This window comes from Pyrus communis, chromosome 8, assembly GCF_041283825.1.
Source record: "Pyrus communis isolate YQ-2024b chromosome 8, ASM4128382v1, whole genome shotgun sequence".
Classification (NCBI taxonomy): domain Eukaryota; kingdom Viridiplantae; phylum Streptophyta; class Magnoliopsida; order Rosales; family Rosaceae; genus Pyrus; species Pyrus communis.
The window spans coordinates 2,416,246-2,434,182 of record NC_142572.1 but is presented as its reverse complement, the minus strand read 5'-3'; the positions used below and the strand labels follow the sequence as shown (position 1 = coordinate 2,434,182).

The window sequence follows — 17,937 nt, the reverse complement described above, 5'->3', positions numbered from 1 at the left end:
ATTTACACCACTTAACAAAAATTCATATGAAATTCTCTAAAATCTAACGGCAGAAAAGTATTTGTTTGTCGTGTAAAAATAGTTCGAAAGAATAATCAACAATCTTGTATATTGTCAATATTGTTTGTACGTCTAAATAACATCACTCTTTATGGTTATAGGTCGATTCAAGAATAAAAATCGAACAAGATGAAGTTGCCACGATGGATTGTTAGCAAGCAACCGATTGGTCACGAGATACTAGAGATCATGATCATGATCATCACCGCTGATTCAGAGTTAAAAATAGAAGCATACACATGACCCCAACTAAAAGTTGATCCTTCCTTACTTGTTCCAGCTCGAAGTTGCTCACTCTCACAACCACGAACCGTATATTGCATGAATTGCATAATAGCCAAACCAAAAAGTCAAAACTCCCCCCAAAAAATGACTCTATATATATACAAAACTGCATGCACCAATTGTATAATTAGTATCTCAGAAGTTAGGGTTCCAACTGATATATCAAAACATGAGTAGGGCTAGAAAATTCTGCGACTTGGGTTTGTTTGCAATAGTTGTAGTAGTTGTGTGGCTGCAGGGTTTGAGTGGCAGAGTTTGGTCGCAGCCGCAGTCGACAGCCCAAGTGCCTGGTTTCTTCATTTTTGGTGACTCGTTGGTTGACAATGGGAACAACAATGGGATAATAACACTTTCTAGGGCAAATTATAGACCTTATGGCATCGACTTCCCTCTTGGTGTCACTGGCCGCTTCACCAATGGTAGAACCTATGTTGATGTCCTAGGTAATATACATACATACATACATATATATATTCATTCGTATATAACAAACTAATGTACGTACGTACTTCGTTTAGTTTACATCAAACTATAAGCTAATGTATGTTTATATATTCCGGTGGCAATTGCACTTGCAGCTCAGCTTCTTGGATTTCCAACTTATATTCCGCCCTATTCGAGAACACGCGGAGCTGCACTGCTGAGGGGAGCCAATTTTGCATCCGGTGCAGCTGGTATCCGAGAAGAAACGGGAGACAATCTAGTAAGAACACTTTTTTACTAACCTTACAAATTGTCAAACTCAAAATTATGAATGATAAACTGAGAGAGAGATTTTGCAGGGTGCTCACATGTCCATGAACCAACAAGTTGCAAACTTTGGGAATGCAGTGCTAGAAATGAGAAGATTCTTTAGAGGAGATGCCAATGCACTCAACACCTATCTTAGCAGATGCATCTTCTATTCTGGGATGGGAAGTAATGACTACCTTAACAACTATTTTATGCCCAGCTTCTATACATCTAGCTCCGATTACACCACGCAAGCGTTTGCTGCTGTACTCCTTCAGGACTACTCACGCCAACTCACGGTAATTAACCTGTGAATCCGTTTTCTATCTACAGTATTCCTATAGCTTCCTACATAATTGTCCTACATTTTAACTTGGACACGAAGAAAGAGAGCAGCATTTAGCTAATGCGCCTAAACCCTAATTACAAACTGATATGATAAATCTTAATTTCAATTAATGGGGTACGTTTACGTAGAAAACAAATTTAATACTAAACTTATGAACTATTGTTGTTACGTATTCTTTTGATTACAGCAATTATATTCACTGGGAGCTCGGAAGGTGATTGTAACTGCTGTTGGCCAAATCGGTTGCATACCATATCAACTAGCAAGGTTCAATAGCAACAGCAGCCGCTGCAACGAAAACATCAACAAGGCTATCCTTATTTTCAACTCAGGCCTCAAAAAACTGGTTGACAACTTCAATGGTGGTCAATTGCCTGGGGCCAAATTTGTTTACCTCGATGCTTATCAAAGCACCTTTGATCTGTTTCAAAATCCCACTGCTACTGGTAATACCTTCTCTACTATAAAATCCCATCTCTTTCACTTCACACCATATCAAAAATTTATGTTGCACGTGTCAAGATTTCAAAGTCTGGCCAACTGACCACTACTAACACACCAGTATTGCCCCAACTTAATCACATGCACAACCCGATAGTGTTAGGTTTTATCAAAAAAGGTTTTCGTGTATTAGTAGCGGAACCATTCATTCATAAGCAGTAATGTATTCGGTCAAATTGCCGATGTGGAGATTAACGCTGCTGCAATTTTTAAACAATGGTGCAGGGTTTGAAGTGATAGACAAGGGTTGTTGTGGAGTAGGAAAGAACAATGGGCAGATAACTTGTCTACCTCTTCAGCAAGCTTGTACGGATCGCACAAAGTACTTGTTTTGGGATGCCTTCCATCCAACAGAGGTAGCAAACATTTTGCTGGGCAAGGCATCATTCAGTGGTTCCAATCAACAATCATATGCTTACCCAATCAATATTCAACAACTGGCAATGCTTTGAAAGCCAAGCCAATATAAGGCTTTTGGAACTTCATCCATGCAACAACCTCATCACTGATTAATTTCATGAATTATCAATTTCTTTGATGCTTTCCAGCTGATTGCTAATTTAATAATGTGAAAGTGTTGTCAATTCATGTGGTTATATCACCATTAGTGGAAATATATAATTGAATTATCTTCTGAAGCTAGGAAGGATTCCTTGAATTATCTTTTACAACTTCAATATATTCAATAAATGTGGTCTAGAAGATTAACTATGTTCATGTTCAATCAAATTAATAATTAGTGTAGCACTCTTGCTAAAGTTGGTGCGGAACTCTTTACAAATCATCGTTGTCAATTGTTAATGTCTAAGTGCAATAACAATCGGATTCATAATTTTTATTTTTCTCGTTTAAAATCGTGCTTTAAGTGCTTTTAACAATGAGGAGAATTTTGAGAAGGTTATTTGTTAAAACCTGAAATTATATTTGTTAGCCTAACCCTAGGGCCCATTGACTATTTTATTGATCTCAAAAGGTCATGGTAAGAAATCTACCAAATCTCCATGAAAGGTGAAACAAAAAATGAAAAACAAAAAAAGAAGGATAAATGTATAATAAATGAGAGGAGAAGGATAATCTACCACTACTAGCCAGTTCCAAAACAACTACCTAAAGTTTTAAACCAATAGTGGTAGTAGAAGTACATGCATCAACTCTTTGACGTGTAAAATTTTTCTGTAAACTTAAACGACCACATTTTCTACTGGTTCCTTTCGATGTCAAGAGTGGCAAGCTGCTGTATGTTCATGGGATAAACCTCCGTACGGTCCCCGGTGAAAGCTTTCCTCCCACTTATGATGTTCACTGCTGCGGTCGGGTGGAATGCATCCCAGAAGATATATTGGTCTCGATTTCGGCACGGTGTTTGGAGAGGAAGACATGTAACTTGGCCTCTGTTACGCCCAAGACCGCAGCATCCGCGGTTTGCAACAATGAATCCTCCAAACAAAATTTCACAAAATATTGTAATCGCTAATATAATTGAACTTCAATTTCAATAAGGAATGACCTGAGGGTAAATAGTAGCAAGGCATACCATATGTTCTAGGATCGAGAAGCATGTCTTCGAACATACGAGCAATGTCAATGTAAATGAACTTCGAACCAGGTAAGTTGGTATTAAGATTGTTGATATTGTCTTCACATTAGCATTAAAAGGTAGAACAAGGCGATTTACTTCGTCTGAGCAGGTTCCACTTGGATTTCGGGCTAAAATACTTGGAATGCAACCCAGTCTCCCTAATCCAGCAATAACAAATTTTCGGGCACCCAGATTGTAAAGTCTCTGTAACGTATCACATATATTAGTAGGATGCTTAGGTAATTGTAGGAGAAGTTTATGCATGTGATGTTAATAAAGTTAAGAGTATCCAACGCAAAACCAATTTACAGTAGGCGGAGTGCCCCTAACTTGTACCAGCTATATGATTGATAACGCTTCAAATACGCAATGTAAGTTTGTCATACAATCTAACCATATGGAGGTTCTAGTTTAGGAGGTGAAGTTCTTACAGTGAGCAGCCGTGTATATTCTTGAGCCAAGAGATCAGCATATTGTTGGGCATTGTAATGATTCCTAGTTGGATAGTTGGGCAGGTAATTATTTAGGTAGTCATTGCTGCCCATTCCGACGAAGAAGATGCACTTGGCAATCGATCGAGCAGCACCATCGGAACCAAGATTGTCTGTTATCTGATCAAGTGTATTCTGAAAGTTCCTTATTTGTTGACCAAAAGGTATTCTTCCCACCTGCAGAAAACAATTGTGACAAAATAATTCAAGTCCTTTAGCTACAAATTTAAGATTTTCTGTGAAACAATTGCATGCAAGTTTATGGTTCTGCTAAATCCATGCAAAGTTTAAGATAAATAAATAAATATTGAGTTAGGTAATTAATAAACTATGAAGCATGAAGTGGTTAATTAATTACAAAGTTTCTGCCAGTGGCATCAAGGATTCCAGCAGCTGCAGATGCATAGTTGACTCCATGAAGCATTTGATCTCCAGAAGCTTCAGAGTGAGCAGGAATCAAGGGAAGTCCTAGCAGGTCAGCTGCAGGAGGAACAAATTAATTTTTTTTTTAAATGATAGAAAAATGACAATAATGTTTAAGTTGTTTTTCATATAATGGAAATACTGCCTGGTTTATGCCCTAATGAGGAATGTAAGGAAGTTTCAAACTTAGAAAGTATGGATATATAGAAACACACCACCTTATCCATTAGGATATTGGACAACATACATGAGACGATTCATGTTATTTCTCATAATATACATAAATTATAAGCTTGGCTCTCATATCATTTAATTTATGTGTAATTAACGAGTAGATTACTAAATTATTTCAGAAATTAAGAAACTATACCAACCCAATTGGTCTATTCTATATTAGTAAATATTTACACATAAAACAAACTTATGCAAAAAATAGAGTTTTGTACCAACCCAATTGGTCTATTTTAAGCAAATGATCAAGTACACTCTACCTTAAATAAAATAAAAGCAAAAAATAAATATACTTTTTGACTGACATATATGTCAATCTTAATATGCTGAACTGATCATAGCAAAACATAACATTAAGAGAGAGAGAGAGAGAGAGAGAGCTATTTCATCAACCATGGTGTAACCATTGGAAAAACGACCGGTAGGACCGCCATTGAAATCAATGCCATAAGGGAAATAGTTGGCCTTGGCAAATGACGGAAGGTCGTTGTTATTGCCATTGTCAATCAGTGAGTCTCCAAATACAAACATGGCTGGCACTGTTTCTGACGACGATCTCCTCCCACCGCCACCGTCAGCTGGTGATGGTGATGGTGATGATGAGTTCACGTCTTGGCACCAAGCTACTCCAGCTTCCAGCACCACCATTAACAAAACAACCTAATACTGCTACTTAGAAGGTGCCTAGCCATGAATAACTGAAATTGATGTTGAGATATGTAGGGAACACAGAGAGAGAGATGGTGGTGGTGTTGAATTTGCAAGAGGAGCTAGCATGATGATTTAATAGGCATGGCAAGGTGGTGGCTGTGAATGTGATAAATGTTTTCACCTGTCCACTTATGTAGTAATTAAATACAAATTTACTCTCCCAAGCATCCTTCTCATTTTCCAAACTTAATTTCCTAACGCTGTTCTAAATTCTTGAAATTTTTCTACCTCTCTCTCACTCATATAATTTGAAAGAAATACTATCAAAACTCTCTTAAAGTGGGACTCTTTATGGGCTCTCTGTCACCTTACAATTTAACATTAATTCTCGTGCCAACATCATAAAACATTGCACCAAAACTATGAAACGGTAAAGAGTTATAAAGAATCCCACTTTTGAGAAAGTTTCATTAACATTTCTCATAATTTGATAGTCATTTCCATGCAACGAATTAATATCCAAACCTAATTAGGTGGTGCACAATTTTTTTTTTTTTTTTGAACAACACTAAATGAGAAGGGGTGGGCTTAGCCTCACAATGGACTAGCAATAATTTGGTTTAAATTCTCAGTTGGCAAGAATCGAACATAAAACATCTCACTTATAAGTATAGAGGAATACCACTAGATCGTAGGACTAAGTGGCAAGTGGTGCGCAAATTAACATGTAAATAATTGGCTAAGTTAAGGTAGTAGTTTTTTTTTTGTCAAAGGATAGAAATTTATTGAATTTAAATACGAACGGTTACATTTGCATCTTCTGCTAAAATATTTAAAAAAAAACTCCAGACCTAACTCATCCCAACCAAATCTCCTGCCATGCTTAATTTCGTGCGCCACCACCAAGTGAGCTGCACGATTGCATTGCCGAGGGGTAAAGCAAAACTTCACCAACTGGAACAAGCTCGCTATCCTCCAAATATCTTGGAGATAAACATCGAGTGCCACATCACCTGTGACCTCCTTGTTAATCATTTGGATCAACCCCTTTGAGTCCGATTCCACCACCAACCTAATCACAGGCTCCATAACATCACTAGCAATAATCATCTCCATCCCTTGCCTAATCGCCTCAGCCTCCGCCATAATCGCAGCAGCAAAATGCTTCACACCCACCCCTCCCGCAAGCTTTGGTATCTCGGCAAAATCCCAGAGCACCCAACCCACACCACCCACCTTCGTAGCTTTCCGCCATGCCGCATCACAGTTGAGCTTTAGAGTGCCAAAGAGGGGTTTCGTCCATGTGAATCTATCACCCCCAACCCCATCCGTCTCACTACTACCCACCTTGGGGTCCCTATTCTTTTGTTTTTCAGAATGATAAATTTACATTTTCGTATTAAAGTTTAAAATCTCCCACTAACACGTCAAATCTTTCGACATGAAAAATGTTAGGGATGTCCTATATTTATATCATATTAGTGTATTGATAAGCCGAGTGATGTGTATTATCTTTCGTTAACTAATGAATTTATCTGTTTGAAAGTTAATATTATAAATCACTTGTCACTTCAGATGATACATTAATATAATATCATCATATCATGTGATCTCCCTAGCATTACTCTTCGACATAAAACTATTTTTCTAGACTGAGCTATTGCACTAGCACTCGTGGAAGTTTCGAACCCAACTTGCCATGCAAGACTCGTAAAACCTAGCGCACGAAGGAAAGGACCAACCAAGACGTACGCAGTCACACAAGAAGTACTAGGATCCTCACGGATCCTCTTTGTGAGGATTATGGGGATCATCCAATCACATCCGTTTGTGCGGTAAAAAATCACTGTAAATTTTTTTATTTAAAATTGAATATAAACAGTACTTGACCAAAATTGGCCACATGATGTACAATGAACGAATGTGATTGGAGGATTTGGCGAAGATCCTCTTTTCTTATTTTTTGTTTTTCATAGAAACTTGGAATTAAGTTGGATTTTTTTTTTTTTTGGAGTGCTCTAGGGTATCCGGTATTTCGAGTGTTTCCGCACTAGATTAAATATTTTCACAACTAAGCTCTTTGTGTGAGTCTTAAAAGAGAGAGGAAAGGAGAGCTGATCGATTGGTGGTGTTGAAAGCGGATTCAGAGGTTGGCAGGTTCCCATGCAACTCCTAACTCCAAGTTTGTTGTGGGACAGTTGGTGGTTATGCATGCAGGGCAGGGCAGGGCAGGGCTGCATTCCTATGTGCTTTGACCTTTGTCCCAAGAAACAAAGAAAAAAAATTTGATTCTCTTGGGGAGAATAAAGTTGACGTTTCTTTCTTCATGTATGTCATTTGACTGCACGGTCAACATGAACTTTGTTGTTCCCCTACTACAACTCACGTTACTATCCATCTATACTTTAACCTAAACCAAGCTTCCAATCTAGGAATAGAGCTGGTAAATTAACACGACTCAATTTGCTCGCAAAATTTCAATTAACGGACGAAGACTTAATTGGCTGGATTAATTAACGGGTGGTGATTTTCCTTCATATTTGAGCATTTTACATATGCTCGCAAAATGAACCTAAGCCGTTAAGGCGACTCAATTTGCTCACAAAATTTCAATTAACAAGTGAAGCCTTAAAGGGCTGGAGTCATAACGAGAGAATCCGTTAGCAACCTGTTGATTTTGGATGAACCCACGAAACCCTTAATCACCCATTAAAGAGGGTTAATTTCTTAATTTTCAAACCCCTATCTGAGATACTGAGAGAGTTTATAGTTTATTCCCTCTTACTCTGCCGACTCACTCTGCCCTATTCTCTCTCCCCGCCCTCTAACCTCTGCCACTCCGCCACTGCGATTCTGCCTTCCGCCCTCTCACTCTCTCTGGGCCACTCCGCCCTCCGTCCTCTCATGAATCACGATCTCTCACTCTGTCTCTAATTTAAGCTGAAGAACAATATGAAGAAGCGGCAGCTCAAGCTCCCTCTGCGTTGAATCAATGACAGTTGCGCAGAGAATCTAGAGGTACACGTTATGAATCAAAATTACTGACATTGCTTAGTAAAAAGCTATACAATATCTCCAAGCATGATTGATCGACGAGGTAAACGTTCGAATCCAATGCCCTAATCGGCTCTACGTCTTAGTGAGTTTTTGCAGACACCACACTTGCATACAATGCAGCCCACATTCCGTTTCTCAAATACCACCCAAATATGCATCTCAACATCCAAACTTCACCCAGCAACAAAATTACATACAATACATACAGGTCAACAGAGCTTCAAGGCTTCCATAACTTCAGTGTGCAGTCTTCGCCGTATGTAGCGACAATATTCCTGTGAGGATGATGGCTGATGCCAATTACCTCCTTTTCGTGGACCTGCATATCACAAGAGAGAACTTTATAACTCTTCGGCATTCATGTATGCAATTTTAGTTTTAATCAAACCACCATCAAAAGAGCATTTTGTAAACACATAATAGAGAGTGTTGTCCATGTGCAGTCAGATCTTGGCAAACAATCAACAGTGCAATCCCAGACGTCCACACATGCACACACCTACGGATGTGAATCGTGCAGGTCTCGTGACCAGAATAGCTGGAATTAGAATGTGGCAAGAATTGCAATTATCCTATCACTCCTTTTAACGTGTGAGCCATTCAGGGATCAAAACAGACCATCTTAAAATTGAAATATTTAGGAAGAATAGACCTTCAGAAAGATGTCATGTATGCTTACAGGTATATATAACAAAGATGTCACCAGATACCTCTATTAGTCTTTTAAATGAGACGGTCATAGAAAGGGTCATCAACTAGTGAACTGATATTTATCGAAGCGAACATACACTCAATTTCTCCTTCACACCTTATTTGTAAAAAGGTATGCAACTTAATCAGCAACTTAATCAATGTACACCTTGGAATATAGGGTTTCATGCCATGCAGAAGGAATCTAATAAGACGTTTGCAACACTTTGAGCGATCAGATCTCGATCAGTGAAGCAACCAAAACTGGTTAGAAATACTAGAAGATCCATGTCTCAATGAAGGTTTGAAAACACCAATTTAACTCAACCAAGGACAAATCATCACTAGATCATGTCAGTTGTCTTTTCAAAATCATCACTAGATCTTGATTGCTGTGATTCCAGATGTGCAACAAGTATTTACGTTCTAAAGCCCTTGTTCCGTACCATCTCAATCTCCACCAAGATAAATACCACAACTAACAAAATTGTCAATATTTATTTTGATTTCAGATATGCAACAGGTATAGCATTATAAAGCCCTAATTCAGTACCAACTCAATCTTTATCAACAAAATACATACCTTCATTAGATGCTCTAAATTACCAGATTGGTGACTGAAACAGTACATATTCCTGCACATAGATGAAGTATTGGTAAGCATCCTCATGCTGATGATCAAAAGAACAAAGCAGGTAGCACGGTCTTTGTAGTTTAACTGTTCCAACTGGCAGGTACCCGTTGGTGGAAAAATAAATAACACATAATGGCTCTGACTGTAGTGAGGAGGCCAAAGCATCTCTGAGATGCCATTTTAGAAAAGAAAAACTTCATCCATCCAATGATGTTACGAAAACAGAATAGTTCTCTTGAAGATGAGGATAAACACCGCATAGTGTATAAGAGATCTTTTGAACTTGGCAAGATTACACACATAACAGACACGGAAACATGCATATTAAGAATGTATACTAACATAACCAAGTGAAATATGAGCATGATGAAAATTTGACATTTTATTTACCTGTCTTCACCAACACAGTAAATCCATTCCCCTTTTGGTGACACACAAGCTGACAAAAAATCTCCGCCTTCTTTTTTACCAGATGAAAAGCTCTTCACAACCTAAGCCATAATAATCAGACAAAGCTCAATAATAATAAATTCACAACCATTTAACAATGAAACAAAAGATTTTGGCTTTAAAACATGAAATATCCAAGCAAACTTTAAGAAATGGATTGCTAAATACATTGCAACATGTTGAACAAAAATATGTAAAAACTAAGTTCTGTTCAAGTGAAAAATATATACCTGTCCTTGAAGTGTCATGACATAAATAGATGACGTCTTATTACATACAATGATGTGATCAGTATTTTTTGGGTAAAGATGAACAGAATTCACAGAAGCATCACCTCCCTAAAAGTTAAAACAAAAACCCACAAATTAGACACCGAAACAATAAAAGAAAAGGCAATATTTCAAAGGAAATATAGCTAGGTTCCTCTAGCTCAGGATATATAAAATATTAATTAAAGTAATAAAAAGGAATACCCTTAAAGGAGGAGGTGGCTTGAATGTCTGTAGACAGTCAGTAGTCTTCAAATCCCATACCTAAAAAAAACATTTACGCCTCAGAAAATGGATACGCGTTGCACAACAGCAGCGTCAATGAGATACAAATAAATATCACGAGAAACTTACCTTGACTGTGCAATCGCTAGATGCAGTAATTACACGAGCTCCATCACTAGTAAAGATTCCATCATTTACATAAGATGTATGCCCACGAAATTCTTTCAACATCTTCCCAGATTTTAGGCCATGGATTCTGCATCAGTCATAAACAGACGTCTTTAAAATAATAGCAAAGAAAATAAATAAATAAATAAAAGGTTTCCTATATATATATATATATAAACGAAAAAAGGAGGTGCCTGTGGGAGCCAATAATGCACTTTTTTACATTAAATCATAGTAACCAAAACATAAATGTAAAAACCAAGAAGATGCATGTTACAATGAGTGATGCATAACTGTTACATAACTAATACACTTAAATGGATGTCTTGATAATGAAAACGTAGGAACAGTCAAAACTTGAAGTTGAAGAAACAATATCAGTGATAAGAGTAAATGTTTGACATATAAAGTAATAACTAATGTACCAATCTAGGAAACATATCCAACAAGAGATGTGAAAAAATACTTTGCAGTGCTGTCAAATGATGTACTAAGTAACTGGCTTCCATCCCGAGAGAAGGAAACACTGGTCACACCCCGTGAATGTGCACGTTCAAGACGGCGCAAGCACTGCCCAGTCCTAATACGCCAAACCTGTAAGAAGAATTTAGATAAATTAAGATCAGAAACAAATTCAATAAAATTGTACAACATATCAAAATTGAATTTAATCAACACATGCTAAATAGCAATATGGACAGGAACAAAAAAAAATTACAATAAAATACTGCTAACTATCTTGTAGCTTCAAGTAAGATGCCAAATCATAATTACTGAACTTAAGCCTTATCTTGAACAAGAAAAAGGAAGCATACTTCGAAACCTCAACAAAAACAAGCATGAGTTATGTCATCATATACAATAAAATCTGACCTAAGGGAACCACACCCAAATATATTCACAAAACAAACAGAACATTTGTTTGACATGAGCTAACACTCCACAAACACCCCATACAAATACCAACATGTGATCATAACAAGAGAAGAATCAAGTAAACAAATGTTTGGCGGTTGATCAATCTTTCCTAGCAACGACATAATAATGCACTTTAACCTACAACTCGGAGATCTACTAATAGAACTATAATTAGAGCCAGAATGCGACATCAGAAACTCCATTTGTCACTCACTACGATTTCCGGAACTCCTAAAAGTGTCATATTCACACCAAATTGGCCGCTGACATGTGAAAATAAGGTTACACAGTAATGAATGGTTACAAAGCAGTGGGAGAATCATATGAAGGACTCTCTGATAGAAAGGTAACTACCTCGAACTAACATCAGTTTTAAAATCAATAGAGCAGCTGTCCCCATATTCAGATGGCAAGATTTGCTCCAATAAGTACTAGAGGGCAGGGGTTTGGACTGTGAACAGTATTTGCAGACGGGTGTGGGAGTAAATTTCAGGTAGAGATTGAAGGACTCTCTGATTATTTGGAGATATATATGGTCATACGATGGTTTCTAATGGGGGAAAAAAACATAAGAAAAATGTATGCGAATTTAACTTCTAGACTTCTAGTAGTAAAAACAAGAAAAGGACTCCTGCATCCAAGAAAACATGAGCATAATTTACTTTGATCTTTCCATCTTGTGACCCAGATGCAATCATCTCTGAATCTCGGCTAAATTCAAGACAGAGGACAGCATCGTCGTGCATCATGAAAGTTTCCTGCAATATTGACAGCACATCAGAAAATGCAGAAGAAAACAGTCCACTTAGATGACTGATACAATAAAATGTCGTCATACAAGGTGCAGAACATTAACAACTAAATCCAAGTTGCAAAAAAAAAAAAAAAACAATTGAGTGACGGTCCATGTGTGTAGGCATGCATGTGTGTAAAAGGACACGACAAGCAGGCCAGTTCCCAATTGCATTCATCCAGAATTTTTTAGAGGGTAAAAAACACAACATTATCCCCACTTCCAATAGCATGTTTCTTGTTCAGAACCAATGATATGTCAAAATGGTCCAACTTTACAATTAATGAACCATACCATTGCAATGAAAAATATATTTTTATGTTTGTCATAAGGACATGACAAGCAGGTCAGTGCCCAGGTTATTTATATATATATATATATATATATTATTGTTGTAGAATGCATAAGACTCCGAAAAGAAAATAAATGCTCACATCAGCCTGGTACTGGAGATCCTTCTTGAGTTTCCCACTTAAGTAATCCCACACCTAGAAGTGACACAAGCATTAGAAAGAAAAAAAAAGGCATTCAAATTACACCAAATAATTTCATGTTAACAAAAGCACCTTAATCATATATACCTCAATAAATCCATCAACCGAGCAAGAGACAAGAAACTGCCCATCTGGTGAGAACCGGGCACATTCTGCATGACTTTTTGTCCCAAACTGCAGCAAAAACACCACCAAAAACAGATCAGAAATTCAGAAAGAAATTGTTCCAAATAATCAGGCCACTACTTTATATACATTAGTAAGATTTTTGTAATCTATTTAAATTTCTTCATAGGCCAATGCATGGCTAAAAGAACTACCACGGAAGATTGATGTTACTGTAGTCTCAGTTCCTAAATTCTGATTTAAAACGAAGTTCAGTATCCAGCATTAAGAACCCTGAACCCTAAAACCAATAAAGGATACTGAACAATGTATCAAAATGATATATAGCTACATATAAAATCCTTGCCTTTATTGTGTGTGAAAGAGTTGTTGGATACAAGTCATCCACATCTTGTTTCATAGCAGCAGTTCCTCGAAATAAGTCAAACTGTGTTCCTGGGGGAAGCAATCCTGGATAATAAAAAATAAAAAAACTTAACCACATAAGTGACCGCTCCTGTTATTAAAAAGGGAATCTAGTTAGAATATATTGATAGAGAAAGAACCAAACGAAGTGAACCAGAAGTCCACTGCTCCAATAGAAGACTGATAGCTTAAGCCTCGTTTGTTTGGCAGTAGGAATAGGAATTTGTTTCCCTTTCCGTCAAAATTGGATGTTTAGTTAGCTTGGAATGGAAATAGAGTTATGGAACTAACTGGAATCAACTCCTTTGACTAGGTGGAATAGAAGTACAGATGGGAGGCTGGAATTTCTATTCCATACTTCTAAGGAATGTAATATTGAGAAAGTACCATCCCACACGTATATATTACATGGATATATACGCGGGATTCCATCTGATTCATGCAGCTGGGATTTCTATTCCATGGAATGGCAAAATGCCGAACCTAGATCAACAACAAAAATCTCTGTTTCCTCACCTAACATATACGGAGAAAACTTCTTGTGGACAGATAAAACTCGGTTTCAGTAGCACTAAAAATTCACCATGCATAAAAGTGAATATGAATTTTACAGCCATAAAGGGTATCTATAACAAATAAAAAGTACCCATCTATGGAAAGGAAGAAAATAGAAGGGAGGGAGGGAAAAATAGTAAAGGACAAATGAATGGTAAGCAACATATCCACAAGAGAATAATTTTCAAAGGGAACCTCATACCAAATAACCAAAAACAAAATAACAGATGCCAAAAGTTCACCTTGGTGCTGCTGCCACTTTAGAGCCTGACCAATTAAAGCCGTCAATCTTGATGGTGGCACCACAGTAACTTCCGCAGCAAGTGCTGAGAAATTCAAAAGAAAATAGAAGTCGTCAAAGACAACAGAAATTTCAAAGAATAAAATTCAACAACTACTAAGATTTTTTCCTTTGCTATCTACATTTTTTGTCAGATTTCAAAGTCTGACACCTCTGACTGTATCTCACATTTAAACTCTCCACACCTAGGGCCTGGTCTAAATCTATAAACAGGAACGATAAAAAATAAATCAAAGGAAATGTTGAACAGAAAATTCAGTAACAAGAAATCTTTGCTTTTCTCATGCATTATGCCATTGTATGACCATAAGAGCATATTTCAGTTCCTAAAAGTCTTCAGACGGCAAGCATATCAAACTTTTTCTCCCCAAACCATGAATTGAACTGTTATCTGAAGATTGAAGCCAATCCAAATTGTGCAGTTTTTTTTTCTTCTGGTAATTATGTTCCTTCAGTGATAAATTTTATCTCTAATGATAGAGAAGAGAATACCTGATGTGTTCATTGAAATTAAAAACCTACTGGAAATAATAAAAAGTTCAATTATAGAAGGTAGATGGAGTTAAACCTTGAGCAATTTGAGCACGCCGCTTTTCTTTGGTTGACTCTTGATAAGCCTGTTATAGATAACAAACCTTTAAGTTTCTGATAAAGCATCATACTGATTGAAGTGAAAGCACAACATACTCCAAGACAGTGGAATGAGCTAGAAGCAAATAATCTAATTTGATGGCATTACAGAGACCAATAATGTGGTGCATCATTAGTTCTGGAGTGCTGAATGTTGTTTGAGACCTTCAGGTGTTTGTGATCTTCAGGTTTTTGGGACCATCAGGTGTTTGGGAACCTTCAACTGACTAACATGTTTTTGGCAGGAATTCATGGCACAAATTACCATAGTAGACCGCAATAAAGAAAGAAAAGTAGAAATTTTTTCTTACTATGACCAATAATACAGTAACTAATGAGTCAAATGATTATACCAAAGCTATTTTCATACCTCGTTTGGATCAAAATATGTTCTGACAAGGAGGTGCTCAAGTCGCAAGAATCTTTCGGGTTGTTCTTGCTTCACTACACCCATTACCTGAGTCTGTCTTAAGATAGCACGAGCAGTATCCAATTCTCGAAGTTCAATCATTTCCAGTACAATCTACACGATTCATAGGAAAGGAAAGATCATACCATGAGCAGAAGAAAACATACAAAAATTACTTCATTGTCAGTCCATTCAAATTAACATTCACAGAAGTAAAGCAAAGTAGCAAGCTGAACCTGGCGGAGGTATCACAGCGATCATACTAACATTTAGGGCTAAAGAAGACACAACTCTGCAACCCATATTAACACCAACTGAAAAATCCACATGTCGGAAGTACAAAGACGGCACTGATATAGGGGGAAAAAGTATCAACCCCACTATGAACAAATAAAACAAGTACAAACACAACTTTGGTTTATGGAAAATGATCTGAATTCCCCTAGTGTCATTCATTCTCATGACAATGAATCTGTTTATAACCAACAGAATTAGACGCTACTTGTCCCCAAATTTTAAAATTGTTGGCTCGTCTTACATCACTACTGATCTGATCCATCTGTCATGCAAAGGGTTCTAGAAATAAGAACTTGACAATGCTATTTGAGCATCTAGACAATGGCTTGGTCTGGTATGTTTCTATGCGTGCACAAGTTTTTGTTGGGACAATTTTCATATTCAATATTTCAAATTAAACAGAATATGTTTCCACCCTACACTATCAATACAATTCTATTGCTGACTTCACAATACCTTAAGGTACTTTCTCCTCTCAAATGAGTCATAACTAGTTCCTCACTAATATGCCTTTATCCATGGGATGTGACACTTGAAACACTTTCCTATATCAGAAATATACTCTCTTTTTTCTACAACTAAACAAAATGTACATTGTCGCTTATATCCTACACTTTGAGCCTTTGATCACTCTAAACTCGGTAGCAATATTATGCATCCTACAAGGAGAAGTTCTCTCATAGAGTATTGACATATCAGACATAAAACATAATGTATATGAAGGCGACCCCAAGCCAACAAGGCTCCTCGCTTTCCGAGGGTCGGGGGAGGAACGTCTATCGTACGCAACCTTACCTTTGCTTTGCAAAGAGGCTGTTTCCATGACTCAAACCTGTGACATTTTGGTGACAAAGGAGCAACCTTTTGGTCACAAATGAGCAACCATTCCATTGGCCAAGGCTCACCCTCATAAACCATAATGCATAATAGAAAGTATATACACACACACAGACAAAAAAGACTAGCCCCATATGAATCATATTCTAAAGAAATAACACCGATATCAAGCATTATATACCATGACTGAGCTTCTAAGTTGAAGAATATGCAAAGCGACATAGTTCATACGTCACAGCAGCAAAAGTTGAACAGTTGTGTAAACATCGGAAAGTGAAAGGACTAAAACCAGGCTTGAAATATACATATAAAAAGGTAAGTGCTGTTACACACCTGCTCGTACAAATCCTCCAATTTGTTCCTGGGAAGCTTAAGTTGAGCCACTTGAGGCAAAATTGCATCCCACCTTCCACTATTTATGTCAGAAACAAATGTCTCAACGCTGTCGACAGTGTTCAAAGATACCTGGCACTCACTCTGCAATGTTTGAAACGTTTGGTGCAAAGAATTCTCTTTGCAAAATTGAAGCACAATCTTGATGACACTGAAAAGGGAGAAAAACAAACCAGATTTACGACATCGAATTTTCTAGTACACTCAAACAGCACAACGTTGTAGTCTCACTAAATCTTTAGCAGACATGTCTCTACCCCTGTTACCGAAAGCCAACATATCCGAAAAAATGTAAAATTTCCCAGAATTTTCCAGACATTGTTTTGCTTTGAAACAAACAGAATCCAATGATAACCAAAAAACAAAAAAAACAAAAAAAACAGAACCCAGTTTAACCTAACTTAACCCTGGTCTGCTCTACTCCCCCATTTGTCAGCCCAGAAAATAACACTAGAGTTTGAATATTGAGCCCTAGAAAAACATAAACATAGGATTTATGTGTGTGCAATACAATGTTAAAGAGAAGAAAAAGAATAAAAAATGGAGCAATTTGAGAAGAAAACGTACTCTCGAGCTTCAATTTCTAAGGTGGACATCTCGCCGACGAAGTTTCAGTGGGGAAGTAGGGTTTGCAGTGCCGTCTGGGAAGAAGAAGAAGAAAGCGAAAGCCGGGTGGGGTAAAGAAACTGGTGTAGTTCGGGCGGGTGAGGGCTGCTTCAAGAAGGCGGGGGGAAGGGAAGGGGAGAGGGAGATGGAGTAAAGTGTAAAACACAGTTTTTGTATTTGTGTTTAGGCCCCAAAATTAATTTATGTTAATTGACAGGGACATGGACATAAATGTCTTTTTAGACACTTGAGGGCGAGGGTTTTTTAATCACGGGCGCTAAACGCACTTAAAAAATGTCTTGTTAATTGTTTTTTATTATGATTTTCAAGATATTGTTGTAATGTATTGTGTAAGTGAGAGACTTTTTCTTTATCATG

General features: G+C 37.4%; 2 protein-coding genes and 1 pseudogene across 2 annotated transcripts; 1 reads left to right on the top strand and 2 right to left on the bottom strand.

Moving 5' to 3' along the window:
• Window positions 1-462: 462 nt before the first annotated feature.
• LOC137716789 (GDSL-like Lipase/Acylhydrolase superfamily protein) lies at window positions 463-2,638 on the top strand. Its single transcript, XM_068456168.2, has 5 exons — window positions 463-788; window positions 924-1,048; window positions 1,128-1,376; window positions 1,614-1,872; window positions 2,153-2,638. Exons 1-5 carry the CDS (start codon window positions 515-517, stop codon window positions 2,377-2,379), a joined length of 1,134 nt encoding a protein of 377 aa, XP_068312269.1. The 5' UTR covers window positions 463-514; the 3' UTR covers window positions 2,380-2,638.
• Window positions 2,639-3,125: 487 nt separating this feature from the next.
• Window positions 3,126-5,101, bottom strand: LOC137717189 (GDSL esterase/lipase At1g71691-like; annotated as a pseudogene).
• Window positions 5,102-8,327: 3,226 nt separating this feature from the next.
• Window positions 8,328-17,780, bottom strand: LOC137718218 (suppressor of mec-8 and unc-52 protein homolog 1). The gene is made up of 16 exons (XM_088698577.1): window positions 17,521-17,780; window positions 16,894-17,104; window positions 15,388-15,540; window positions 14,956-15,004; window positions 14,329-14,412; window positions 13,473-13,576; window positions 13,088-13,174; window positions 12,941-12,994; window positions 12,376-12,471; window positions 11,262-11,389; window positions 10,757-10,883; window positions 10,607-10,666; window positions 10,364-10,471; window positions 10,074-10,174; window positions 9,633-9,684; window positions 8,328-8,678 (listed from the first exon to the last, which is right to left on the bottom strand). Exons 1-16 carry the CDS (start codon window positions 17,547-17,549, stop codon window positions 8,580-8,582), a joined length of 1,542 nt encoding a protein of 513 aa, XP_088554703.1. The 5' UTR covers window positions 17,550-17,780; the 3' UTR covers window positions 8,328-8,579.
• Between the last annotated feature and the right edge of the window lie 157 nt (window positions 17,781-17,937).